Genomic DNA, 24,710 nt, shown 5'->3' with positions numbered 1-24,710 from the left:
GCAGATTCCGCTCTTCCGTCGGCGCAATCAGCGACCGCAACTGGTTCACCGTCCTCGTCTTTGCAATCTCCGTCCTCATCTTCCATTTCGACATCCACAGACGTGCGAAGCGCGGCCTTGCGGACGATGAATTCCTGGAACCTATCCTGGCTCTGAGGGGAGCTGCGATGCTGGGCATGGAGTTGGGCCCGTGGCTTATGAAGAGCAGGTTGCTTGCAGTTATAAGACGGCGTGTGGCGGCTGAGAATCCGCCGTGGGATCACCTTGCTGAACAGGCTGTTACGAAGCTCCAGATGATGAATGAGGCTTTGACGGCGTTGGGTAGTAATAAGGAAGTATATAGAGACGCGCTGGAGAAGATGCAGTTTTGGTTGCGACTTACATCATGTCGACCACGAACTTGGCTGCATTTCGTTTGGTGGCCGGGAGCCATCGACCAGGAATATCTGCACCTTTTGGAGACGAGGGATCCCATGGCGTTGGTGATTCTCGTGCACTGGTGTGCGGTGATGAAGGCTTCGCCGAGGAAGTGGTTCATGGAGGGATGGGCGGAGAATGTTGCGAGGCCGGCGATTGCGCAGATTGGGCCGGAGTGGGATGGTGCTATGGAGTGGGCGCTGTCGAGGATACAAGCAGGGGAGAGCAGATGATCTGATGATGTATCATCTAGGAAAAGCAAGAGGTCGTAACATATTCCATTACCAGTCTCCTCAATCATGGCTCGTTTTACACCGTCCCCTCTTGACCCCAACTCGTAGGCTCATCACTCATCTCAAACTCAATCCTCCTCGCCTTGACAACCTGTCCATGCTTCAACATCGGCCTATGAATGTCCTCGCCATCGACCTTTAAGCTCTTCACATACGCCCTCCCCTCGGTTCCCGCCCCCGGCGCCGAAATCACCAGCGTATGCTCCTTTCCATCATCCCCCGGTCCAGGAGGCAACAATATCTCGACTTCGTCAAAGAACGGCGTCCCAACAACATACTCATCGCTCGCCGGATTCACAGGATAAAACCCCAGCGCAGACAAGACGTACCAAGCGCTCATCTGACCCAAATCTTCATTCCCACTCAGCCCCGAAGCAGTAGCATTGTAATTCTCCCACGCCAGCTCGCGAATCTGCCGTGCCGCATCGGCGGGATATCCAATGGCCGAGTACAGATAGGGGGCGTGATGCGAGGGTTCGTTGCTGTGCATGTTGTGCCCTCCCGTGAAGTACTCGTCCATGCGGGCTTTCATAGCTTTCTTGCCGCCCTTGAACAGCGAGGCTAAACCGCCGACGTCGTGCATCACGTTGAGCGTGTAGATCCATTTGTCGCCTTCTGTCCATCCCCACGACTCGTTTGCCCATGTCCCGTTTGCGTTTCGAGCCTGCATGAACTGCGTCTCGGGGTTCCACAGCTTCTTGTAGTTTTGCGAACGCTCTCGCAGCTCTTTTGCATGCTCCAGATCGCCCGCATGCTCAGCCACCACGGCTGCGGCGAAGTCGTCAAAGGAATAGTCCAGTGTGCGACTGGCTGACTCCGCCCATCGATCGTTGTCGACCCAGCCGTGCTCGAGGTAACTTGTTAGTCCGGCTCGACATTCGTAAGGAGTGTTTGGTTCTCTGGAGTAATAGAGAAGATCGGTGTCGTTGTCGGGCGGCACGTAAGCATCGACGTAGACGGCGTCCCAGGCCCTGGAGACGTCAAAGTCGTCGAAGCCTCGGACCAGGGCGTTTGCAATCACGGCGTCGACGTGCGTGGCAATCATTTCGTTGTTCTCAATCATGTTGTTCCACAGCGGTAGCCGGCCTGACCAGTCGAAGATGCGCAGCAGTGACCGCATCATGGAATTGACGCGTTCCGGGGCAAAGATGGTCAAGAGCGAGTGCTCTGCCCTGTAGGTATCCCAGATGGACCAAGACTGGTAGTATGAGTCGTCTGCCTCGTGGACACTGTCCGTGTAGCCGCTGTAGAAACGGCGCATTCCTCCTTCAGACGAGGTGGTGGGTTCGGAGTAGTCGCTGGGATACTGCAGAGCGTGGAACAGGCCTGTGTAGAAGATGGTTCGCGGATCGTGATCTGCGTCGGTGTCGTTTACCCCAGAGATGTTGATCCTGCCTAGTCTTTCCAGCCAGGCGGATTTGACGTTTTCGACAGTGGTTTCAAACGCCGTCCCATCTGGTATATCAATGTCGAGATTCTTCCTGGCTTGCTCCACGCTGACATACGAGACGCCAGTCCTCACCTCGACTCTTTGAACCGACTTGTCAAAGGTGACATACGCTCCAACAAACTTGTCCTCAATGTATCTCTGCCCTCTGTACAAGTCACCTGCGTGACTGACACCATGAGACGTAAAGGGCGCAGAAAAGCGCGACACAAAATAGAGCCGGAAGGACTCGGGCTTGTCGGGCCCTAGGAGATACTCTTGTCGCTGAGAGTTACTGCCCGACACCTCTTGAGCCTCGGGATGGATCTCGACATGGCCAGTCCAGTTGAGTCGGCTCGCCTGGATGATAAAGTACGGCTGGCGTTCTTTAGTATCCCGGAAATCAACGCGAAGATGCCCGACATGTGCCGAAGCGCTCAGCGCCACTTGCAAGGAGTTTTCGTATCCTTTCCCATCAGTGTCCCCCCCGTGATTCGAAGCATTTGCGAAAACACTCTGCAGGGCCAGTTCATCCTGGTTGTCCGGCTCAAACACATAATCCCGTCTCACACGGCCGTTTGCACCCTCCGTCACGTCCTTGTTGGGCACAAACGCCGCACCGCCCGGACATGGCGGACATGCATCCCCAAGCAGCTCCGACGTCGCCTGCTCCGTCAGATTCCACCCAAACTCGCCTCCCGAATCCGCATCCAGCGTGACCTCATACACGTACGGCGTGCTCCTCTCGTCTTCCTTGCGGAAAGCCAGCCCGCGGTGCTGGAACAGCGGTTGGATCTCGTCTCCCAGGCCCGGCATCAGCGTCACATGGCCGTTTTCGCCGATCCAGATGGCGGGCTGGTGGGTGGCCTGGAAGCCGTGCATGCGGCGGTCGCGGTCGTTGTAGGGGACCTGGGAGATGAAGTTTTCGCGGGTTTGGGGCGTCCACCGGGTCATGCCGAAGGGAGGCGATACAGAGGGGATCATGCCGCCGAGGTCATTGGGGTCGTAGCCGCGGGTGCCGATGAGAGGGTTGACATATTGCAGGACGCCGGCGTTGGCGTGGTAGTCAGTCGATGACGGCTTGTGATGAAAAGTGAGAGCGGTAGTGGATGAGATTAGGGAGAGGATGATGTATCTCAAAAGGCTCTTCATCGTGATTGCAATATTGAAGATGAAGTAGTGAAGCTCATATCCGAAAGAAGAGCGTGTGGGGAAGTGAGACGAAGGGAGAGGAAGCCGTCCGCTGCCAGCCACTGATTTATACGACAAGAGACATCAATGATTACATCAAGCTGCTGAACGACAGGGTGTCGAGGCTGGGCCACCTGACCAAGTGTAAAGGGTTGTATTGTATCTCACAGAGTGCGACCCAACCTGTTGATGAATGCTGCGCTGGCTCTGACTTTGTAGGTAGATGAAGCAAACGACGCCAATGGTCAAAGTCGCGATGCTGTAAGACGCAGTTGTTCAGCCACGTTTCGGCCCATTCCGGCGGCAGCGGCGTCGATCGTCCACTTTTTGCGGGGTACGAATCGGCATGTGCATCAGATGATGAGAATCGCTAGATTTTATAGAGGATGATGGTGGTGATACGAGCAGTGAGAGTGTTATTACGGCCTACATATCAAGGGCAGTCTTGGTTCATACATTTTGATGAACACGGCATCAGCCCAGGCTTCAATTGCTACAGAGAAAGGGGCCTATTGCCTAGCTACACCATGGTCTACTATCATTGAACCTCATCATCATACGCATAATCGTCCTTCATCCCTAGAACCGATCGACCTTGATCACAACCTTGCCCTTTGCCTTCTTTTGTTCAACCTTGTCATACGCAGCCTGAAACTCTTCAAACTCAACAACACTGTCAATCTGCGGCTTCAACCCCCTCTCATCAATAAAGTCCGCAATCTCCTTCAAATCATCACCCCTGCAGTCCATCAAAAACCAAGTGGCCTTTGCCAGCGCCTTGTTCACGCCCTCCGGCTTCGACTCCTCCGGCGAACCAACAATACTCAGCAAAACACCGCCCTCCTTGACCGCAGCCCAGCACGATCCCAGCGTCGGTCCGCCAAGGCAGTCCAGCACCAGGTCAACCTCGCGGGATGCATCCTCTCTTGCCCACTCCTCGATGGACTGCTTCTTGTAGTCGATAATCTCCGTTGCGCCGGCCTTCTTTGCAGCCTCAATGTTTGCGCCGCTGACCTGGGCGACGACTGCACCAGCCCCGGCAGCGGCTGCAAACTCAACCGCCCAAGTTCCGACGCTGCCGCCGGCGCCGGTGACGAGGACGCGCAACTTGCTGTTGTGAGCCCGCGCATCGGCATCGCCCTTGATTCCGTGCTTGTTCAAGATTCCCTGGGTAAAGAGTCCCTGCCATGCAGTCAATGTGCTGAGCGGCGTGGCGGCAGCCTCAATCCAGTCCAGCGTCTTGGGCTTCAGCGCCAGCTCCTCCGTGTGCACAATCGTGTACTCGCGCAGACAGCCGGGGTATTTGGCGTGAAGACGAAAGTACACCTCATCACCAGGCTTGAAAGGGCTCGAAGGAGGCGACGTAGCGACAATACCGGCAGCCTCCGTTCCAGGAACACGCTCCCGGTTTGGCGGGAATATAGACGGGTAGTTGATTTCCCAGCCTAGTTCGCCCAGGCAGGGTGCTGTGGCTTTGATCTTGATGAGATGATCGTTTGGGCCCGTGGGTTTGGGCAGAGGAGTCTCCATCAACTTGAGCGTTGTAAGTTTGGGATCGATCTGGTAGACCGCTCGGATGGTTGTGGGGAGGTTTGTGGTGGCCATTTTGATGTATTGGTTGACAGTGGACAGCAGATTAGGCATTAGCTATGATGAGGAAGATGGACTGAGAGGAAAGGCGAGATCCAAGACGAAAAGCGGCATCAGAAGCCTTCTCTACTTTATATATTCTGCTCGAAACATAAAGTTCGCCCCATCAAGGCGATGATGTCTACACTTTACCAGATTTAATCCTCGGCAACCCCATCTTCCTGGGTAGCCTTTCCGCACACGCAGTCGGGTATTCATTCTTTTTTCAGCTGCCAAGCACCGAATCCTCATCCCACCCAGCCTTCCAAAGTCGGCAGCAAAAGCCATAGCACCATACTAACCCTCAGGAGCAGAAAGTGGCTTGTGTGAGGCGCCAGGAGAACGCTCTAATGCCGTGCTTATGGCTGTGTGAGGGAAGCGGATATTCAGGGACTGCCGGGAAGCAGGTGGATCAGGCGTGAGTGGTACCTACAAAAGGCTTTTTGCTCACCCCTGGAATTTGGAATTGCTGTTCGAGATCTCTTGTCATATCTGTCATTTCCTATTCCCTGCATACATGGGCTGTGGACTCAAAGATTGCCGTTTCGATCCGCTGCTTCGCTCCGCGCTCCGGGTCTCCACCCCGGAACTCCACGCCGAGATGTCCCGAAGCGGCAGCATATCCCGGGTCGGCAGATGGAAAGCTGAATAGAGCGACAGTTTTCATCATATAATACAGCTATATAAAAATGTCTCGCTAGTAATGGACACTCTTTGTGATCCCAAGATGCTACATAACAGCATTAGTACACAAACGAGGTATTCAGCAGTAGTAGCTTGCAGACGCAGAAGCTACCTCATAATGAGCCACATGTGACTACCTGTCTCGAACTACTTTTACTTCAATGGCCACACGGAGAGACAGACATTGAAATAAATTGCCACAATGAATATCTCATGGATAAGAAGAATAATTATACATTCATTCTTGGTTATTGACGATGATTCAGGTCATTCATTTGGGTCATGCCCATTAACCTCCCCTATGGTGTTACTGCTCATTCAGTATATCATTCCGTGGCTCTACCTATCCGGCATCAAACATGCGACCTCCCGCGAGAACGACTTACCTGCCAAGCGCAACTCATTCACACCTAGGGGCATGGCGCAGCTAGTAGAGCTGCGCAAGCTGACTGGCAGGCAGCATAGATTGCAGCACCACCAGGTGCAGCGAGAGACACTGCACAGGCTGCCTGACACGTAGCGTAGGCGGCTGGGCCAGCTACCGCGGTGCCAGAGAGAAGGAGTGCAGCGAAGGCGATGTTGACGAGTTTCATCTCCATGTAGGAACGGTTCGCTGATGGACGAATGCCGTGGGACTGATACTGTTTGTCAAGAAATGTTGGTTTTTTCAGGACATGGGACTGCCTGATTGAAAGCGAAGCATGGGCTCATGGTAGGAGAAGCAGCACAATTAAACGTCTCTCGGGGAGAGTATAGATCTCGATCCCATTGCCGCATCTCGATATATGTCCTTCTACTCGGAATGCCCCTACCACGATAGAACCATTCTCACGTCATTGTGAGGTAAGTGAACTGTCACAGTCGTGATGATGGCGCCCGCTTGATAGGCCCGGCGCCTCCATTTGCCATATTCTCTTATATGAGTGGAGCCTCATGAACCGCTTGTCTATAAGTGTCCTAAGGATCATATAGACACTGCTTAGATCTCTATTCCATGTGTATACTACTATTCAAGTAGGATCGAATAATATCATAATACAGGAAACTAGGAACTTGTAGCACATAGTATAAAGTACGATTTCTCATCTACAAAATGAATAGCAGTGTTAATTGTATCAATTTGGTAGAATGCTAGTCAAGGTGCCGGATAGACACCGCATTCTTCTTTCCTGTCAGCCCTCCGATATTGAATTCCAGCTACCAGCTTCACTATCTTGTACACGGCATCTGGGAGTTGATGAGGAAAACCAAGCCTCCGATCTATTCAACACTGTGATGACTATTTGATGAGTAACATTCTTCGACAATTCTGTCAAATTCTCGTCCTCTTGCTCTTTTCCCTCTCTTCGAATTAGACGTTTTGGTAGAAACGTAAAGATCACGAGCAGTATAACCGTCAATATCTCTAGCAGAAATTTGTGCGCCAGCCTTGAGAAGAGCCCTGACAATGCTGCCTCTGCTATAAAACTCCAAGACGTTCATATCACCAACTTGAGACACTATGTGGAGAGGTGTTCGCTGGTAGTCATCCGCAGCATTCACGTTGACCTTCCATTCCGATATCAGGAGATCAACGACCTCGTTCTGTAGACTATGCGCAGCGACATGCAAAGGGGTCGCTCCGTCGCAACCTCTGCAAGGCACAGTGGGGTCAATCCCGCATTCAGTGAGGAAGTACTTGACCGCGCGCACGTTGCCTCCTTGTATTGCGAAGGATAATGGTAGCTCGTGACAAGATTCTTGCGGGATACCATCCTCGCTCCAAGGGAGACGAGCATGCTCATGCCATTTACCGCCGGGATTCGTAGGTAGAGGTGTTCGAAGGCGTGGATTAAACCCGAACTTGTCGATGAGAAGTCGAAGGGTGAAGACGAGATCGTCTTGCTGCCGCCGGTCGCAAATGATAAAATGCATTGGTCCCCATCTGCATTCTCCGTCCGGCTCCGAAATTGATAGATCACAGTTGTCAACCAGGTACTGAACGATATCCATATGATGGTGCAAGAGCGCTGTGAGCAACGGGTCCCAACCTCTCCTGTTCAGAAGCGTAGGGTCAATGCCAGGTTGTGCCAAAAGTAACTTGACTGCCTCAAGGTTGCCGCATTTCGCTGCCAGATGAAGGGGTGTATCCTTCTTGTAGTCCGGATGGTTCACATCAAGGCTCCATTTAGGTTGCAGAAGGAGACGGATGGCAGGCAAATTTCCAGCCTCGCAAGCAATTTCAAGGGCTGTGGTTTTTCCAAAGTCAACTCTGTCTCGAAATTGCGAAGGTTCAGAGCCGAATCGCTTCGCCCAATCTTCCAAGAACACAATCAATGTTCGTGGTTTTCGAGCAATCGCTTCCGCCAGGTTTGACGATGGTCCATCTCTCCCTCTCGTGCGAGAATCAGCACCCCAACCAAGCAACAGCTTCACCATCTCGGGGTTTTCAAATAAGACCGCAACCTTTAGGGGGGAAATGTCTGCTTTTCTATGGCCATTGACGTTTGCTCCACACTTGAGGAGGTATTCGGCAACTTCAAGCTTGGAGTCCCTTGCAACGTCACAAAGCGGCGTCCTCCAGCGATTATTACAGCTGTCGATGTGTGCACCATTCTCCACGAGCATCTTGACCACATCGAGACTTTGCCGAGCGGCAAGGTGAAGAGGTGTGTTTCCAACCCCATCTTTGGCGTTAACTTGCGCCTTATTCTTGATAAGCATGTCGACGATAGTGACTTGTCCATACTTGGCGGCAATATGCAGCAGGGGCGTTCCGCAACGATGGGTCAACGCATTTTTCAAGTACAGCCAACTGCTCTCTTCTTTGATGATCCGTTGCACAAGAGCAGTCAAGCCAAGTCGAGCCGCTAAATGCGACAACTGAAGGCTTTTATTCTTGTACCTCCAGACAAGCCATGCTTTCCAGATCCGGGACTCGTCGGAAAAGAAATCTGAGCAGGCATCCAGTATCATGGAGCCGTGTTGGCCAGAAAGTTCGAAATGGTGGTTCCATTCGAAGCCTGCGTAACGGAAGAATGGACCCCGGAGCTTTAAGTCGTCATGGAGATAGTATGGAAGCTCCCGCATTTTTCCGCCTTCAAAACAACCCTTAGAGAAGTAGGAAATGCATGTGGATGCCAGTTTTGAATGCTCTATCTCGGCTTGCGATAGTGAGTACCAGGATGCCGCTTCAAGATTGGGAAGTCGCCTCGTCAGAAAGTCGTAAGCACTTTGGTGTACCAGAGTTACTACGTCGTTTGCGGTGTTTATCAAGTGGCCGCAATATGCGAGTTTTCCTCGCAAGACCGTCACTCTGTCCAGATGCTCAGTAGGCTGAATCCCTAGAGCACCGGCCATTTCCGTGAGGGAGAGCGGTCGAACAGCAAACGTAGACCACCGAAGGATGTCCAAGGTCGTGTCTCTGCGGGTAGGTTCGATCTGCTCCAGGATCCTTTCATATAGAGCTTCTAATCCCCGCGGGAATTTGTCCAAGCTCTCTTCAACTTCGGACAGTTCCATGGTCTGGAGGTCTTTGATTACAAAGCTGACCCAAAGATATGTGCCGGCAGACTTTGCTCGCAGAGTCTGTTTGACGTGAAATGCTAGCTCAGCCGGATACTGTCTGCTCTCAGATAGTTCCGCAACGCGTGTCGAGATATACTGTTCAAGCCCGGCACTAACTTCAGTCTTTGCGTCTGGATCCAGTCGAACTCTCAGGAACCGGCCTAACAAGGTCCCAAGGCACTCAGGATATTCTCGACTCAGAATTATCATTCTCAGTCGAGGTGCAGTGCTTGTTATATTCTTTATCTTTGTGAGCAGTGTCTCCAGTGATACTGGCTCACATTCATCCAGTCCGTCGAGCACGCAAGTCACTTGTAAATCGCCAAGGCTATTGACCATGAGGAGGAAAAGGCCCCAAAGGCCTTCAAGTGAGTTCTGTTCGAACAGTCGTTCTTGTTGTACCTGATAGCTCGGGAGGATATGCTTGATCAGTTCCATGTCGTGCTCCAGGAGTTGAAAGAGTAGCCCCCTCAGAATAGCAGCAGCGTTGTTGCGCGTATTGTCCTTGGCATCGCAGAAGAAGTACATTGAAAGATGGCCATTTGCGTTGTCCGAGGGGCGGAAAGAGCTTGACAGATATTCGGTGAGGTAAATCGATAGCATTGTCTTCCCTAGCCCAGGGCCGCCGGATATCCAGAGCAGCCCGCCGTTGGAGGCTTGCCAATCGAGAAACTCTTTCCGTTGAGTGATCCAGTCGCAAGTTCCCAGTACCAGCTCCCCTTTGGAGGTGATCAATTTTGCGCGGTCCTTTGCTGGGTCCGTGATGAAGAGGTTCTGAAGGCACTTTACGGATTCTGGAGTGGAGTCCGCTGCCTGTGCTATACTCCTGATCTTGCTCTCGATGGACTGGACACCGGTATGTAACGTTTCCGTCATTGCCAACATGTGTCTAGCATGTGTTAGATCGACCCTTCTACTTCAGGCGCTGTATCACTTACAGATTGATGTGAGTATTGAGTGAGTTGTACTCTTGATCCAGTTGGTTGAATAGCTTCAATATGTTCTCTTCCTCTGTCAAGCCACAAATAGCCCTCCAAGTCTTCCTCGAGATTGCATCGTGATGTTGGAATGAAAACTTCTGCAGGAGCTGATGCAGAGATTGCACATGGCGTTTGCACCGACCCAGTATCTTGTCAATATCGTCGGTCTGCAAAGTCTGTGTATCTTGTATCTGTTTTGCGAGGGATTTGAAGCTTTCGAGACGTCCGATTTGCTGCTGAATTTGTCCCGGGGCATCTTGGACCTGATTGACAACCGATTTGACCAGTCTGACGGTCTTGACGAGAACCTCGACCAACTGCTCGGCAGCAGCAAAGGCGCCCAAAATCTCCAGGCCCGACATTTCAAGTAGTCAGAGTCTTGCAGGTGGACCAGCTTTGATGTGAGCATGGAGGAGTCTTCTGGTTTTTGTGATGAGCGAGAAGTCCGACCAGCGGTCGTTATCTCAGCCTCGTCAGGATCTGGTGGTAAGGCACACACGACATGCGTGGCGTCGTTCGATTGGCTCGACTCCGCAGCAATGCATCAATTGTTTTCAGCTCTATACATTGTGAACCTGCAGCCTATGAGCGACTTGGAGGCTTTGATCCTCTGCATGATAGGTATTTAGAGCCGCACTTAGGTTGTCAAAGTGACATTTCAGTACCACTACTCCTATATGGTACGTGTAACTATAGGTAGGTAAGATGGAAATCCCACTCTCTGCTCCTATCGCAGCACTTCTCAAACTTTTAGTTTCCAATGAGCTGCGTTTGAAACTCAGTAAGCGGAGTGTTTAAAGAATTGTTAACATGGCTTTGTTCTTTGAACAGGCACATTAAGATGGGCAGGCTTGCCGACGATATATTTACGTCGAGTGAGCGAACGCAGCTTTTGTTTCTGAGACGAAGAGATATTGCCGTCACTCGTCCTCTAACCATAGCTTCGAGTCAAAGGCTGAACACTTTAGTCGTCCATGTTGAGACATCTTGACATTGAGCCTTACCCTTGAACAGACATGGATGGCGATCTCGCTTGCAGGGTCCTGGGGCGATCTCCAGAAAGGGAACAGTGGGGGAGACCCCAAGCTGCCCCTGAATGCAATGGTCCACAGTATTGATGCCACACACATGTCCTACAGACTAGAAAGCGGATAGAAGGCAGAAAAACAGACTTGAACTGGTGGAAACGACTGGCTGTCCATCTTCAAGTGATGGCTTATTAGCTGACAGCGAGTCACGGCTTGAGCTATTCGGCCGCCTGTGTCTCACGATGTTGGACCAATAGTTCGGACCGCAATTCCGGGCTTTTTCAACACACCGCGTCTCCGCCCAATTGCTTCCAGTTGTCTGGATGCTTAACCTGGTCACCGCTAAAGTGCGGTGCCAAGAGCTTTAGAATCACAGGCCATTTCGCGTCAAGGCATTGGCTCCATTGCCCACGTAATGATATGCAGATAATACAGCGCCTCTCCTTTGCTTGTTCTCGTTGCTCTCTGTGCAATCAAGTTACAATATCGTTTCAACGTACTATGCGTCCAAAACAGGCAGGACAAGCAGATAGAATACATACATACTATCGGAAACTCTTTCACTCCATCCCGACTGACGGCTTCACTGAATAAGCCTCCGCACGATCATTCCGATACACAAAACCCCCTACATGTATGTACTCCAGCCTTCCACCCCCCTGTAACGGCCTTGCGCCGAGTAGATTGGCGGCAACAATGCGCAGAGCTGCGACTTTGCCCTTTTCCAGCTAGCTTTGAATCTGCTGCACACTGCCGGCAGTGGACATGGAGCCTCATACACCAGCGTAGCCGCCAGGAGCTGCGATCGTAGGAATTGCGCGTCCTCGAGCGCGTTCGTGGCGTCTCTTTCGCCCGTGTGCGTATTGATTACTGTAAGGGTTGAGTCCTCTTTAGCTGTGAGATGTTCGTCATTTCTGCGTCAGGTCAGCAGCCTCTCAGCGTGAGCTTTGATATCTGCTGTATTACTGGCCTTTAACTCTCTGCTATAGTCCCTCATACTCACTTCTTCGTCAACGCCCCCCAAATCTCACGATGTCTTCTCCCCAAAATAAAGTGGGCGCCAGGTCCCGGATCCCCCGTTCAGAAAATGGGTGGGCCTCTGCGTCTTGGGCTTCATTTAGCCCCTGTTCCTCATGCTTCTTATTTCTCTCTCTCTCTCTTCTCTGCCGGCCCCCTAAAATGCGACTTCGCTTCGTGCTCCGTAATGCAATGAACGTCCTTCTTCTTTGACGAGGGGCCTCCCCCAGTCTCCGTCTCCGTCTCCGTCTCGCCATTCCTCTTCATCGTGAGATTTGTCGCCGCTTCTGCTTCGCTCGGGTGGTCGCGTGCGTTCTGACGCTGTTTCTTTCTGGCTTTACGCTCTTTTCCTCATCTTTGCCCCCTGTTTCCCTCGTCTCCGGTCAACGACGCGCGACAAACGGCTTCGGTTGATCGTCTTGCTTTCCTAATTTAACTATTCGACGTCCATCAACCCCCCTGGATTCACATTCCACACGTGCTCTGTGCCCTGCCTATTACCTCTTCTTCACCCAACCCCGTTGCAATACCTGCCATAGATAACAACGGTCTGGTCGTGCGAAACATTTCGTTATCTCGTGGAGTCCTCTCCCTTCCCATCAGAAACAGAGACGTTCAACCCCCCCCCCCCCCCCCCCCCCCCAACGGCCTGGCTGGAGCGGCAAGAGGCCTGTGCCGAACAGCTACATAGATGGCTCTGATTGTGGATATTGTGCGATCGGTCCTGTGCACTTCATGGCTTAACCTGTTGCTCTTCTTCGTGCCCATCGGCTATGTGGCCTACTTCCTCAACATCAACTCGACCCTCATCTTCATCTTCAACGCCCTCGCCATCGTGCCGCTGTCGTCCCTGCTTACGGATGTCACGGAGAAGATTGCCAGCGATGCCGGCGACACGGTGGGCGCCATTCTCAACATCAGCCTCGGCAACCTCGTCGAGCTGATCCTTTTGTGAGTTTTGATCCCTTTTGACTTTTCTGAAAGGTTGGAGATCGACGTCTTCTATCTTCCCCTCGCGTTGCCCCTCTAAGACCTAAGACAACATGTGCTGACCTGCCTCTAGCATGTAAGTCGAACCTCCCTCGCCGTCCTGCGAGCAACCGAGATCCCACCGAAGTGCTCGCGACGTAACGACGACTCGTCATGCTAACTCGACCCAGCGTCGCCCTCAAGAATGACCAGATCCGCGTTGTGCAGGCGTCCATCCTCGGATCGATCCTTGTGAATCTGCTCCTGATCCTCGGATCTGCGCTTCTCACCACCAAGCTCCCCGACCAGGAGTTCCTACACGATGCCGCCGGCACGCAGCTTCTCGGGTCCCTCCTCTTTGTGTCGGTCTTTACCTTTCTTATGCCGGTAAGCCGTCACCAATTGCCATGCTCTCCCCCCTATATACAACAGTGCGTGTGCTGATGCAGCCATCTGCTTCTATAGACGGCCTTTGACCACACTTTCAGAGGCACCGATGGCGCCGAAGCCATGAGTCTCAAAATGAGCAGGATCTCGGCCGTCATGATCCTGCTCATCTACATCCTATACTTTATCCACGAAATCAAGACCCGAACGCCTCCCCACGACCTCGAAGCCGCGACCCACGACGAAGAAAACGACGACGCTACACTGTTCGACGGCCAGGATCACGTTCCGCTTCGTTCGATGGGCCTCTCTGCAGACGCACTCAATGGCTCCCAAGCCAACCCCCGAACCGTTCGATTCGCCGACGTCAGCCCTACATCAGAACATGCGCCCCTGAAAGAGGGCGAGCGAGACAGCTTGGACGGATTGGACCCGGCCGACAGCGGGTTGGACACCGAGGACTATCTGGACAATGGCGAGCCCAAGGAGGAAGCTGGCGAAGATCTCTTCCAGACACCACGACGCGGCAAGACCAGGGCTCGCTCGTTATCGCTGGGCTCGAGCAGGGGGGCGCTGAGCGAGACGTCGGAGGGAGGCGACCGGACGGAGCTGATGGCGCCGTATCTCACGACGAGGCAGATCCTCCGCGACAGCCACGTCAACCTCGACCGCATCGTCGCCAAGCCGACGCACGTATCATTCGGGCCCCGGACGGATCGCATCATCTCCTACGTGATGCTCATCCTGACGTCGACCTTCATGTCCGTGTCGGCCGAGTTCCTGGCCAGCGCCATCGACGACGTGATTCGCCAAGGCCACCTGTCCGAGTCGCTCATCGGCCTCATCATCATGCCGATTGTGGGCAACGTGGCCGAGTACGCCACCGTCGTTGTCGTCGCCGCCAGAGACAACATGGGCCTCGCGCTGGCGGTTTCGGTCGGCTCGTCGATCCAGATTGCGCTGTGCGTGACGCCTCTGACGGTCATTGCGGGCTGGATCATGGACCGGCCGCTGATGCTGACGTTCAACCTCTTTGAGATTGCCACGCTCTTTGGGTCCGTCCTGCTCGTCAACTTTCTGATTCTGGGCGAGGGAGTGAGCGGGCCGCTGCGGTCGAGTGGCCTCAAGGGCGGACTGATGTGTGCATGTTACGTGATTATTGGGTGAGTCTTTATCTAGGGCATCTCTTGAAGTCGTATGGGAGAATAATATGCTGACTTGCGAAACAGACTCGGGGCCTATCTGTCTCCTTAACACAGATGCAAATCATGCGACCATTTTTGTATCCATAAATTGCTGTCTCGAAGCAGCACTGGCATTTAGAGAGCATCTGATAGAGCTGATATTAATGAACAAATTATTCCTCGAAGCTCGAGCCTGCTATGAAGGTGTTCCATATACGCTTGCAAGAGGTGGTCATGATACCTACATGTACAGAGAAGCCCTGTTCGGATGCCTGTTGATTATGTAATCATGCTGTTGCTCAAGCTTTAACCTTAAAATCAGCATCCTACAAATGACTTCACCTTTGTGATGCCGTCATACGTCAAGCCTCGACTCATCCATCTCCTTTGGTGGCATTTCGCCAGCTGTCGTCTCTCAAAGTCACGGCCATGAGGCGTGAGAGGGATGACTCCGACGATGAAGACATTCCGCTGCACCACAAACGCTCGTTTGGCGCCGGGCTGAAGCGCAAGAGGATCGAGTTCGTCAGAGCCACAGATGCGGACGCGGGCAACACCGTCAAGGACACGACAAAGCCAAGCACGTCCATTGCAGACGTCTACGCAAGCATAGTCCTGGGAAGCAGCTCAAAGGAATCCTCAGCAACGCCTCAGGGCGCCAGCGATGAAAAGGATGGCCAGAACGAGGGCGACGCTGACTCCTCTACCAAGGAGCCGGAGCCTCCCATATGCCCCGTCTGCTCCCTCCCCATCACGACGTCGCAGCAGCAACACGAGGCCTCGCTCGCCCACCAAGTGAGTCTCGAGCACTCGCATCCACCGTCGGCATTAGATCGATCGCGCATGGGCTTGCGAGCACTGGAGTCGCAGGGCTGGGACCCCGATTCCCGGCTGGGCCTGGGCCGCACCGGCGAGGGCGCCCGGTTCCCGATCAAGGCGGCCCGGAAGGAGGACACGCTGGGGCTCGGAGCGACGAAGCCGCAGGTGGTGGAGGTGAAGGAGAAGAAGCCGCAGGCGCTGAGCCGCAGGGAGATGCGCGCTTTGGCGGAGCGGGAGAGGAGAAAGGGGGAGAGGCTGCAGGCTGAGATATACGGACGGGTGGATGTGGAAAAGTATCTAAGGGGAAACGGAGGCGAAGATGGGCTGTGATGATGATGATGATGATAGCCTTGGGATATACAGTCAACACCAATCACCATCAGCAAAACCGCATACAAAACAACATGCTACATAGTTTTGATCTACCTTATCAGTTGACCACGTCAGATTCAGCATGGTCGTGTGATGCCCAATTCCCCTGCCCGCCTCTTCCGTATCCAGATCTCGGGACCCCTGGAACTCTTGCACCAGGGGAACATGAGCCCGAATTCTTCAGCGAGCCGCAGTGACCTCATCGCCCCGCGACACAGCGACCAGCCACCGCCTTAGCGCTAAAGTTAGGGGCCAGGCGCTAGAGCCCGAGCCTGAAGCAGCGCTGGGACCGCCCGGAGTTTCAGCCTGCGCGTGCCAACCCCGCCAAAGCCCGACCTGCCCTGCGAGTGCTCTCGCAGCTTCTGGGTGGTGGTGATGCTTCAACCAAACAAACTCGGCTCTCCCTCAGCTTCGACCAGATCCGAGCTCGCAGCTGCTGGCTTAGGCCCCTCGTTTGCGCGCTACAAAGAGAAGACGACAATCGAAACAGTTCTCTTAGTCACAAGCTGAGCTTTTGCTTGTCTGTGTCTTTCCCTTTGGCCTGTCGTCGAGCTCGTTCCATCACCGCCTGACGGACAGCTCCGTTGAACTCCGTCACAATGGGGTTGTCCATCATCGAGGAGCAGCACAATGGTATGGGCTCTACTCTCGCGCTGTAGGAACAGGATACATGGCGAAGCTGACACAAGCTCTAGTAATCCTGCAGGAAATCAAGAACATTACGCAAAACGACGTACGCGATCGCCTGCCCCTGTCTTTGTCTCCTTACCGATCGACCGCGAAGCTCATACTGACGGCCCGAACTGCAGTGGAAATGCCTGATCGTGGACGAGACCTCCAAGAAGATTGTCGACAATGTGGTCAAGTCGGATGACATTCTCAACAGCAACATTGCGAGTCAGTCTCTTTCACCCCTCCCTGGGCTGCAGTGGTGAGGCCCTCATTTGCTGACACGGCGTCTCCTGTAGCCATCGAGCTGATCGAAGCCCGTCGCGAGTTTAACCCCGACATGGACGCCATCTACCTCCTCAGCCCCGAACCGCACATTGTCGAATGTCTGCTTGCCGACTTTGAGGTACGGCGCTACCGGAGAGGCTTCCTCGTCTGGACAAACCTGCTGGACCCGGCGCTGCGAAGACGGATCGATGAGTTCCCGGGGGTGCGGCAACTGCGCGCGAGCTCGCGGACGCTTTTCGTGGACTTTTATCCAAGAGAGACACATCTCGTAACGTTTCGCGACCCGTGGAGCTTTCCCATGCTTTTCCACCCGGGGTGCAACGCGCTCGTTCCCAAGCATCTGCAGCTGCTTGCGCAAAGGGTGAGCTCTGATCAGCATTACCTGTATGAAAATGAATCGAGTATGCTGACCATCTTGGCCAGATTGCGGGAATATGCATCACGTTAGGAGAGTATCCAAAGGTAAGATACTACCGGCCCAAGAATGCTGTTCACGAAGCGTCTGTTTTGTGCACGCATCTGGCGAGATTCGTGCAGGAAGAACTAGACGGCTATGCCCAGTGGGACTCCAATTTCCCGCCTCCGTCAACCAGGCCACAGTCGACACTGCTGATTACAGACCGATCGATGGACCTCATGGCACCGCTGGTACACGAGTTCACGTATCAAGCCATGGCGCATGATTTGCTCCCCATCAAGGACGGCGACAAGGTGACCTTTCACACGATCATAAACGAGGGGACGCCGGATGCACAGGAAAAGGACATGGAGTTGGCTGAAAAGGACAAGATTTGGGTCGAGAACCGCCATCGTCACATGAAGGACACCATCGACAAGCTCATGGGCGACTTCCGCAAGTTCTTGGATCAAAACCCTCACTTTACCAAAGAAAACACCGATACGACGAGTCTCAGCGCCATTCGAGACATGATGGCGGGGCTGCCCCAGTTTCAAGAGATGAAGGAGGCGTATTCTCTGCATCTCACAATGGCCCAGGAGTGTATGAATATATTCCAGCGCCATAAACTGTCCGACACTGCGGTCACAGAGCAAACGCTTGCCACCGGGCTGGATGAAGACTACAAGAAGCCGAAGAACGTTCTGGATTCGGTGGTTCGATTGCTGGATGACGATGCGGTAACTCCGGGAGATCGACTGCGACTGGTTGCCATGTATGCGCTATACCGTGACGGCATGATACTGGACGATATCAAGAAACTGCTCGCGCACTCCAAGCTGCCACCTCAAGATGCCGAAACGATTCTCAACCTCGAGCATATTGGCGGAAGACCCATCAAGCAGCTGAAAGAGCAGCGGCAGCCGATACCGCCTCTGTTCCCTGTTGATACGAAGAATGCGCAAAACGAGGAGGACTACTCCTTGACGCGCTTTGAACCTGTTCTGAAGCAGGTTTTAGACAACCTGACAAAGGGAACCCTGGACCAGACCGTCTTCCCGTACGTCAAGCCGCCGCTGGATCCCAACGAAGACCTTATGGCAGCTCAGGCAGGGTCCCTCCGTGCTGCCGGGCGGCCGAACTGGGCAGCAGCGGGACGACGACCGCCCGAGAACCGCCAGAGGCTGATTGTCTTCATGGCCGGCGGCGCTACCTACAGCGAGAGCAGAGCGTGCTACGAGATTAGCAACGAGCGAAGCCGTGACGTTATTCTGGCGACCTCCCACATGCTCACTCCCCAGCTCTTCCTTCGGCAGATTGGGGATCTGAGCCGCGACAAACGACAGCTAGATCTCCCCGTCGAGCGCAGGAGGCACGCACCCCAACATCTCTTTGAGCGTCCAGCGCCGCCGCCCCCTCCGCCCCAGGCTCGACCACCACCACAGCAACAGCCAGTGGCTCCCGGAGTGCCTCGACCCGGCGTTGCTCCAAACCAACCAATGTCTCGGCCAGGCGGCCTGCCTAGTCGACCGTCCCCGAGCGGTGCCGTTCCCACGCAAGCCATGGCAAACATGCACATTAACGCGAACCCGAGCGGGCACAGGCCTACGACTTCGAACAGCTCATACGACGACGGCAAGGCGCACAAGGAGAAGAAGAGGAGGAATTTCCTGGGCCTGAAGAAGTAGGGTTCTTTTCGCGGGAGGTCCTTGTCTTCTGGCTCTGCGGCGCCTGGCGGAAACAAGATTACGAAGCCGCGTGTTTGACGATAATGCTACTACGAGAACGTAAACCCTTATGTCTCGTAATCTGTTTAATTTCCCTTTTTTTTTTTCATCTTTTCGAAAACTTTTTGGGTACTATAACTCCTGTCTGTTTCCCTAAAAGCGTGGCGTGGAGAAACTTTGAGCGATAGTGTTATTGGCGAAAACCCACTTACGGATTCATGTATGTATGTATGTGTGTGTGTGTGTATGTGTGGTGGCTGAGATGGTTTAATGTTTATGAGGTGATGTGCATGCTTGAAAGTAGTATGAGGGCTAGGTAATAATTCATTTCTTGTTCAAATGTTCTCGAGACTATCCCTTTGGGGAAATAAAGTGCATATCAGTATCTTTATACTGATGCGTGAAGATAACCAACAAAATAGTTGATATACGTTCAAGGATAAAAAGCCTTAGTGTGATATGCAACGCTGTCCCATCATCATACATTGCTAGAAGGAATACAGATTCCCGACAAATAACTCATAAGCAAAGTCACAAAACTCCCAATCATTAACCCAGGTAAACAACAAGAAAGCAACAAGAAACAACAACATCAAAATCGTAGCTCGACAGCCTGCTTCGCCCGATTCACCCTCTCCTGCGTCCTCTTGACCCTCTCCTCATCCTGATCCCTCCTCCACCGACAACTTGCCGAGAACTCGCACGACGAGCACTTGAACGCCTCCTCGATCCTGACGCCGCGCGGCCTCCTCTCGCCCTTCCACCAGCTCATGTCGCCCGCGAGATAGGCATCCAGCGCCTGTTCCGAGACGGGGAAGTCATGCACGTTGAGCTCGCGGCCGTCTTCCCGGAAGACGTACTGCACGCGGAGGATGGGGCCGAGTGAATCTGCGCCGCGGGGGAACGTGAGGCGGATTTCCTCGTCGACGAGGGCGAGGAGTTCACGGAGGGAGCCGTATTTGAGGAGGTCCGGGACGCCGGGGGATGAGTCCAGGGTGGCGTTGTCGGTTTGAGAGGCGGCGTGTTGTTTATTAGTTGCGTTCTGATGCTGGCTAGAAGCGTATTCCTCTGCAGAGCTCGTGGGGGTGTCGAAGAAGATTTCGTCGTGGAGTTCTCCTATTTGGGACATGAATGTGTCGGAGAAGCGTTCGTCGGCATCGAGGCCGTATCGTCTAAATACTCTAAAGTAGTCTAGCTTGCCGGCGGCCATGTCTGACAACAGGCGATGGTACAGGAGTAGTTGGATCTTGGCAGGGCGGATGACGGCTGGCGAGATGGGTGATAGGGTACCTCGCGTCTTGACATCTGTGAGGAAGATCTGGCGGTTGCTGCCATTAGGTTTGCTGGATTTGGGGGGTGGAAAGTAGTCGGATATGAAGGACTGGTTGAGGCTGGTCCCGTTTGCTTGGCTGGAGAGTTCTTCCTCGAATTCCGGGTTGGGGTTATCGTAGCTCAAGTGGTCGATGACGCCGTTGACCAAGTTGCCGTCCACCAAGCCCCAGACCTCCAGTTCCCTCGTCATGCCGGTATCCCGCAGCGTTCTGAGCCCCTGGACAAGATTCCACAGCCTCAGACCAAATCCATCTTCCTTGTTGAGAATCTCAACCTTGACAGTCGTGTGGACCTCGTCTTCCAGCTTCTTATGCACCTTGGACCCTTGCTGCATGGCCGGCGTGCGAGTCCTCCGGCCGCCAGGCAGCCGCGTGAGCGTATACCAGTACTGAAGCTCGCACCATGCGCCGGCAGTCAGGTCACTCACTGTCAGCGGACGCTTGGGAAATGAGCGGAACCTCTGCAGTGGCGAGCGTTCGTCTTGGAATTCGACGTCATCGTCGTCGCTGGCTTCTGTGGGTGGCGGCGACTGAACGGACTCAATCGCTTTCAACGCGCCGGTGACTAGAAGCAAGCGTTAGCTTGGAGTTTTTGACTCTCAAGCAGGGTTAGAACGATGCTTACGATCAGGATATATGACCGTCCCATCGACAGAGGAAGCTGACGAGAAAGCCTGCTTCAGGTCTCTGGTTGGCGACGGCTCCTCCTTCTTCTCGACTTGGCTGAGCGGAATCGCAGCGCTTCGAAGTGCATATTTCTGGGATAGCTTGTTCTCCTGTGAAGCCTCCAAGCTCGAGCTCGTCTTTATCGGACCCAGAGCACCAGCGTCCGTCGACTGGTTCAGCGGCAGCGCATGATTCGAAGCCAGTTGGATGAGAAGCTCTTCGTCGTCGGACTCGAAGTCGTAGCCAAATTCGTCGTCGCTTGTTTGTGCGACGGAGGCCTTCATGATTGCCGCAGCTAACCGGGCATGGTGCTTGTTCTGTTTCTGTCGGCTTCGCCTGCGTGAGTGAAGCTGAAGGAGGAGGCGGCGATGGCGGGGGAGCGTGAAGGGCGAGGCTGGTGGCGGCGGAGGATCGCGATAGGAACACGCAGTCACGTGCGCCAGGCAGCTGCAGGCTTGCCTGGAGGAGGCAGTTGGCCAAAGAGTTGCCCTTTAGTAGATGAATGCCTCGGATAGGTCTTGATCAAGAATCTGTTACTGGTTCTCTAGGTACGGTGTCATATACAGTCAGGTAGATATTATTGGGGCATGCAAGTAAGGTACCTACATGCAGGTAAGACATTTTGTTTCAGACTTCTTCAACCCCTCCATCAGTCCCTGCTGGAGCAAAGGAGACGGCACCATTTACTGTACCTAAATTAGATGCTAAATGCTTCTACATCTTCACCTAGGTACTAGCGGCACTTTGGGTATACGATGCAGATGTCCGTGTTCGTATATGCAGCCGTCACTGAGGCCGGATTGGTATGTATGTTAGTATCTGTTACTTGGTAGGCGCAATCCTTCGTTCACTCGCCAAAGGCGGCAAGTGGGCACGACCTCCAGAACTTGGTGGGTATGACCGCATCTGATGGCGGTTAGTCAGCAGCTCTTTGACAGCGGGACGCGCATCCAGGGACAACTTGGGGAGGACAAAGAGACCAACTCTGAAGAGCTTCGGACTCTGGACATACAAGCTCCTGAAGCTGCGCCTCTCAACCTCGAGATCCAACGTCTGCAGCTCCAGCCTTGCAGCAGTCCCCGCGCCCGTCGACTGTATCCTCGGCCGCTCGTTTGTCCGCCGAGACGCTCCCTCAATTGCGAGCAGCATCGGATCGGAGCAACGCCAGGCTGCGTCACTCCTGAACAGGTCGTCGCAATCTGGCCACTCGACCATCCCATCTCCCCGCAAACACCTCGCCTCTTGCACCTCCGATAACCCCCGTGGCATGGTCTAACCCTCCGCACGATGCACTTCCGAAACCATGCGCCCACGGCGCTTCTTGCGACCCTGCTCGCGCCGCTGGCATCCGCCTTTTACCTCCCCGGCGTCGCTCCCACCTCGTACAAACAGGGCGACCAGGTCCCGCTATACGTCAACAGCATCAAGCCTGTCGCAGCGCCGCAAGACGCCCGCCTGCACTCGGTCGTGTCGTACGACTACTACCACCCAGCCTTCCAGTTCTGCAAGCCCGAGGGCGGGCCGAAGTACGTGTCGGAGAGCCTGGGGAGCATCCTCTTTGGCGACAGGATAATGACGTCCCCTTTCGAGCTCAAGATGAAGCAGAACGAGACGTGCAAGGCGCTGTGCTCTGTCAAGTACCAGGAGAAGTCGGTCGAGTTTGTTGCGACGAGAATTGAGCAGGGCTACAGTCTCAATTGGCTCGTCGATGGGCTCCCTGCCGGCCAGCAGATCCAGGACCAGCTGACGGGCACGACCTTCTACAGCCCCGGCTTCTTGCTCGGACAGGACGATGAGCAGGGCAACATTCTCTTCAATAACCACTACGAAATCTGGGTGGAGTATCACGAGGTCAGCGGCAACGAGAACCAGCTGCGAGTCGTCGGTGTCGTCGTCCAGCCCAGCTCCAAAAAGTACGAGGGAGAGGCCGATTGCGGCGACAACCACCCGCCGCTCGTCTTTGCTCACGGCACCGGGCCTCACGAAGTCAAATTCAGCTACAGCGTCTACTGGGTCAAGTCGCCCACCGCCTGGGCTACCCGTTGGGACAAGTATCTGCACGTCTTCGACCCCAAGATTCACTGGTTCTGGCTCGTCGACACCGCCATCATCGTCGTCATCCTGGTCCTCACCGTCATGTCCATCCTGATCCGAACCCTGAAGAAGGACATTGCGCGCTACAACCGCCTCGACCAGATCAACCTGGATGATTTGAGCGGCACTTCGGTGCTTGAAGATGGCGTTCAGGAAGACTCGGGTTGGAAGCTGGTCCACGGCGACGTCTTCCGAACTCCGTCGCGCCCGCTGCTTCTGTCTGTCCTCCTGGGCAACGGAGCTCAGTTGTTCGTCATGACCGGCTTCACCATTGTCTTTGCTCTGCTTGGTTTCCTGTCGCCCTCTAACCGCGGATCTCTGGGCACCATCATGATCATCCTCTACACCGTTCTCGGTGTCGTTGGAGGATACGTATCTGCTAGGACGTACAAAGCCATGCAGGGCGAGCAGTGGAAGCTCAACATTGTCCTGACGCCTTTGCTTGTCCCCGGCATCGTCTTCTCTGCCTTTTTCCTGCTGGATCTCTTCCTCTGGGCCAAGGAGTCTTCCGGCGCGGTGCCTTTTACTACGATGCTGGTCATTGTCGGCATCTGGTTCGTCATCTCCATTCCTCTCTCGTTTGCGGGTTCGTGGCTCGGCTTCAAGGCGCCTCAGATCGAAGCTCCCGTCCGCACCAACCAGATCCCTCGCCAGATTCCGCCGGTTACGACGTACTTGCAGCCCATTCCCAGCATGCTCATCGTCGGCCTCTTGCCCTTTGGCGCCATCTTCGTTGAGCTGTACTTTATCATGAGCTCCATCTGGTTCAGCCGCATTTACTACATGTTTGGCTTCCTCTTCCTCTGCTACGGCCTCATGATTGCCGTCTGCAGCGCCGTCACCATCCTGATGACATACTTTTTGCTCTGCGCAGAGAACTACAACTGGCAGTGGAGGTCGTTCCTTGCTGCGGGCATGAGCGGTGGCTACGTCTTCCTCAACTGCCTGTTGTATCTGGTGACCAAGGTGAAGCTTGGCGGTCTTGCGGGAACAGTTCTGTACATTGGCTACAGCGCGCTGATTTCCTTTTTGTTCTTTATCCTTTCAGGTACGTCGTCGGGCTTCTCCCTCGTTCAGCGGTTATAACGATAACAGGGTCTAACGTGTGTTTTAGGCACCATTGGCTACTTTGCTTCGTGGTGGTTCGTACGCAAGATTTACTCTTCCATCAAGATTGACTAAAAGAAAAAGGGCGTGTTGCGGCGCGATGGCACTGCGTTTCAGTTTACGCATTGCAGCTCGGAGAGGAGCCTTTCTTTGAGAATATTTGCCCACTTGTGGGGTGGTAATGTGTAAAGTACATGTATGAACATGGTTTCCGAAGGTATCGCCATGACGAGATTGGAAGACAAAAGCAGCGGTTTCTCCCATTTTGCACATTTCGAGCAACAAGATGTTGCTGTTCATTTTGGTGCAATTTCGGAGGGATATGGGGGCGGAAAAGAGCGTTGCGGGATAGACTTATGATTATTGAAGATTCTTTTTTTGACTCATTCGGTGCTCGGTGATCTCTGAGATTGTTACCGTATCGGCTTGTCATGTTCACAACAACGGTTTCAGGTTGATTAAGGTCAGTTGGTCTGACATCTCTGGCTG

The 24,710-nt window shown here is 53.8% G+C and overlaps 7 protein-coding genes across 7 annotated transcripts; 4 read left to right on the top strand and 3 right to left on the bottom strand.

Annotated features, from left to right (window-relative positions):
• Positions 1-726: 726 nt before the first annotated feature.
• On the bottom strand, positions 727-3,288 carry TRIREDRAFT_57098 (uncharacterized protein; the record flags this gene model as incomplete). Its single annotated transcript, XM_006962580.1, has 2 exons — positions 727-2,572; positions 2,798-3,288. 2 exons carry the CDS (start codon positions 3,286-3,288, stop codon positions 727-729), a joined length of 2,337 nt encoding a protein of 778 aa, XP_006962642.1.
• Positions 3,289-3,906: 618 nt separating this feature from the next.
• Positions 3,907-4,932, bottom strand: TRIREDRAFT_120357 (uncharacterized protein; the record flags this gene model as incomplete). Its single annotated transcript, XM_006962579.1, has 1 exon — positions 3,907-4,932. The coding sequence occupies one exon, from the start codon at positions 4,930-4,932 to the stop codon at positions 3,907-3,909; it is 1,026 nt and encodes a 341-aa protein (XP_006962641.1).
• A 7,970-nt stretch (positions 4,933-12,902) lies between these two features.
• On the top strand, positions 12,903-14,734 carry TRIREDRAFT_56744 (Ca2+ transporter; the record flags this gene model as incomplete). The annotated part of the gene is made up of 4 exons (XM_006962805.1): positions 12,903-13,162; positions 13,372-13,567; positions 13,646-13,852; positions 14,252-14,734. The coding sequence occupies 4 exons, from the start codon at positions 12,903-12,905 to the stop codon at positions 14,732-14,734; spliced, it is 1,146 nt and encodes a 381-aa protein (XP_006962867.1).
• Positions 14,735-15,189: 455 nt separating this feature from the next.
• TRIREDRAFT_32263 (uncharacterized protein) lies at positions 15,190-15,870 on the top strand (the record flags this gene model as incomplete). The annotated part of the gene is made up of 1 exon (XM_006962475.1): positions 15,190-15,870. A coding segment is annotated over one exon (681 nt), but the record flags the coding sequence as incomplete, so codon positions are not given.
• Positions 15,871-16,541: 671 nt separating this feature from the next.
• Positions 16,542-18,984, top strand: sec1 (syntaxin binding protein 1; the record flags this gene model as incomplete). Its single annotated transcript, XM_006962422.1, has 4 exons — positions 16,542-16,597; positions 16,872-16,873; positions 16,929-17,260; positions 17,323-18,984. 4 exons carry the CDS (start codon positions 16,542-16,544, stop codon positions 18,982-18,984), a joined length of 2,052 nt encoding a protein of 683 aa, XP_006962484.1.
• Positions 18,985-19,336: 352 nt separating this feature from the next.
• TRIREDRAFT_75235 (uncharacterized protein) lies at positions 19,337-21,304 on the bottom strand (the record flags this gene model as incomplete). Its single annotated transcript, XM_006962578.1, has 2 exons — positions 19,337-20,919; positions 20,980-21,304. 2 exons carry the CDS (start codon positions 21,302-21,304, stop codon positions 19,616-19,618), a joined length of 1,629 nt encoding a protein of 542 aa, XP_006962640.1. The 3' UTR covers positions 19,337-19,615.
• An 859-nt stretch (positions 21,305-22,163) lies between these two features.
• Positions 22,164-24,296, top strand: TRIREDRAFT_21588 (uncharacterized protein; the record flags this gene model as incomplete). The annotated part of the gene is made up of 2 exons (XM_006962449.1): positions 22,164-24,162; positions 24,229-24,296. The coding sequence occupies exons 1-2, from the start codon at positions 22,308-22,310 to the stop codon at positions 24,294-24,296; spliced, it is 1,923 nt and encodes a 640-aa protein (XP_006962511.1). The 5' UTR covers positions 22,164-22,307.
• Positions 24,297-24,710: the final 414 nt, after the last annotated feature.

The sequence above is a fragment of the Trichoderma reesei genome (genome assembly GCF_000167675.1).
Source record: "Trichoderma reesei QM6a unplaced genomic scaffold TRIREscaffold_3, whole genome shotgun sequence".
Taxonomy (NCBI): domain Eukaryota; kingdom Fungi; phylum Ascomycota; class Sordariomycetes; order Hypocreales; family Hypocreaceae; genus Trichoderma; species Trichoderma reesei.
Note: the sequence above shows the minus strand (reverse complement) of the source record. Positions and strands in the feature narration are given on the sequence as shown.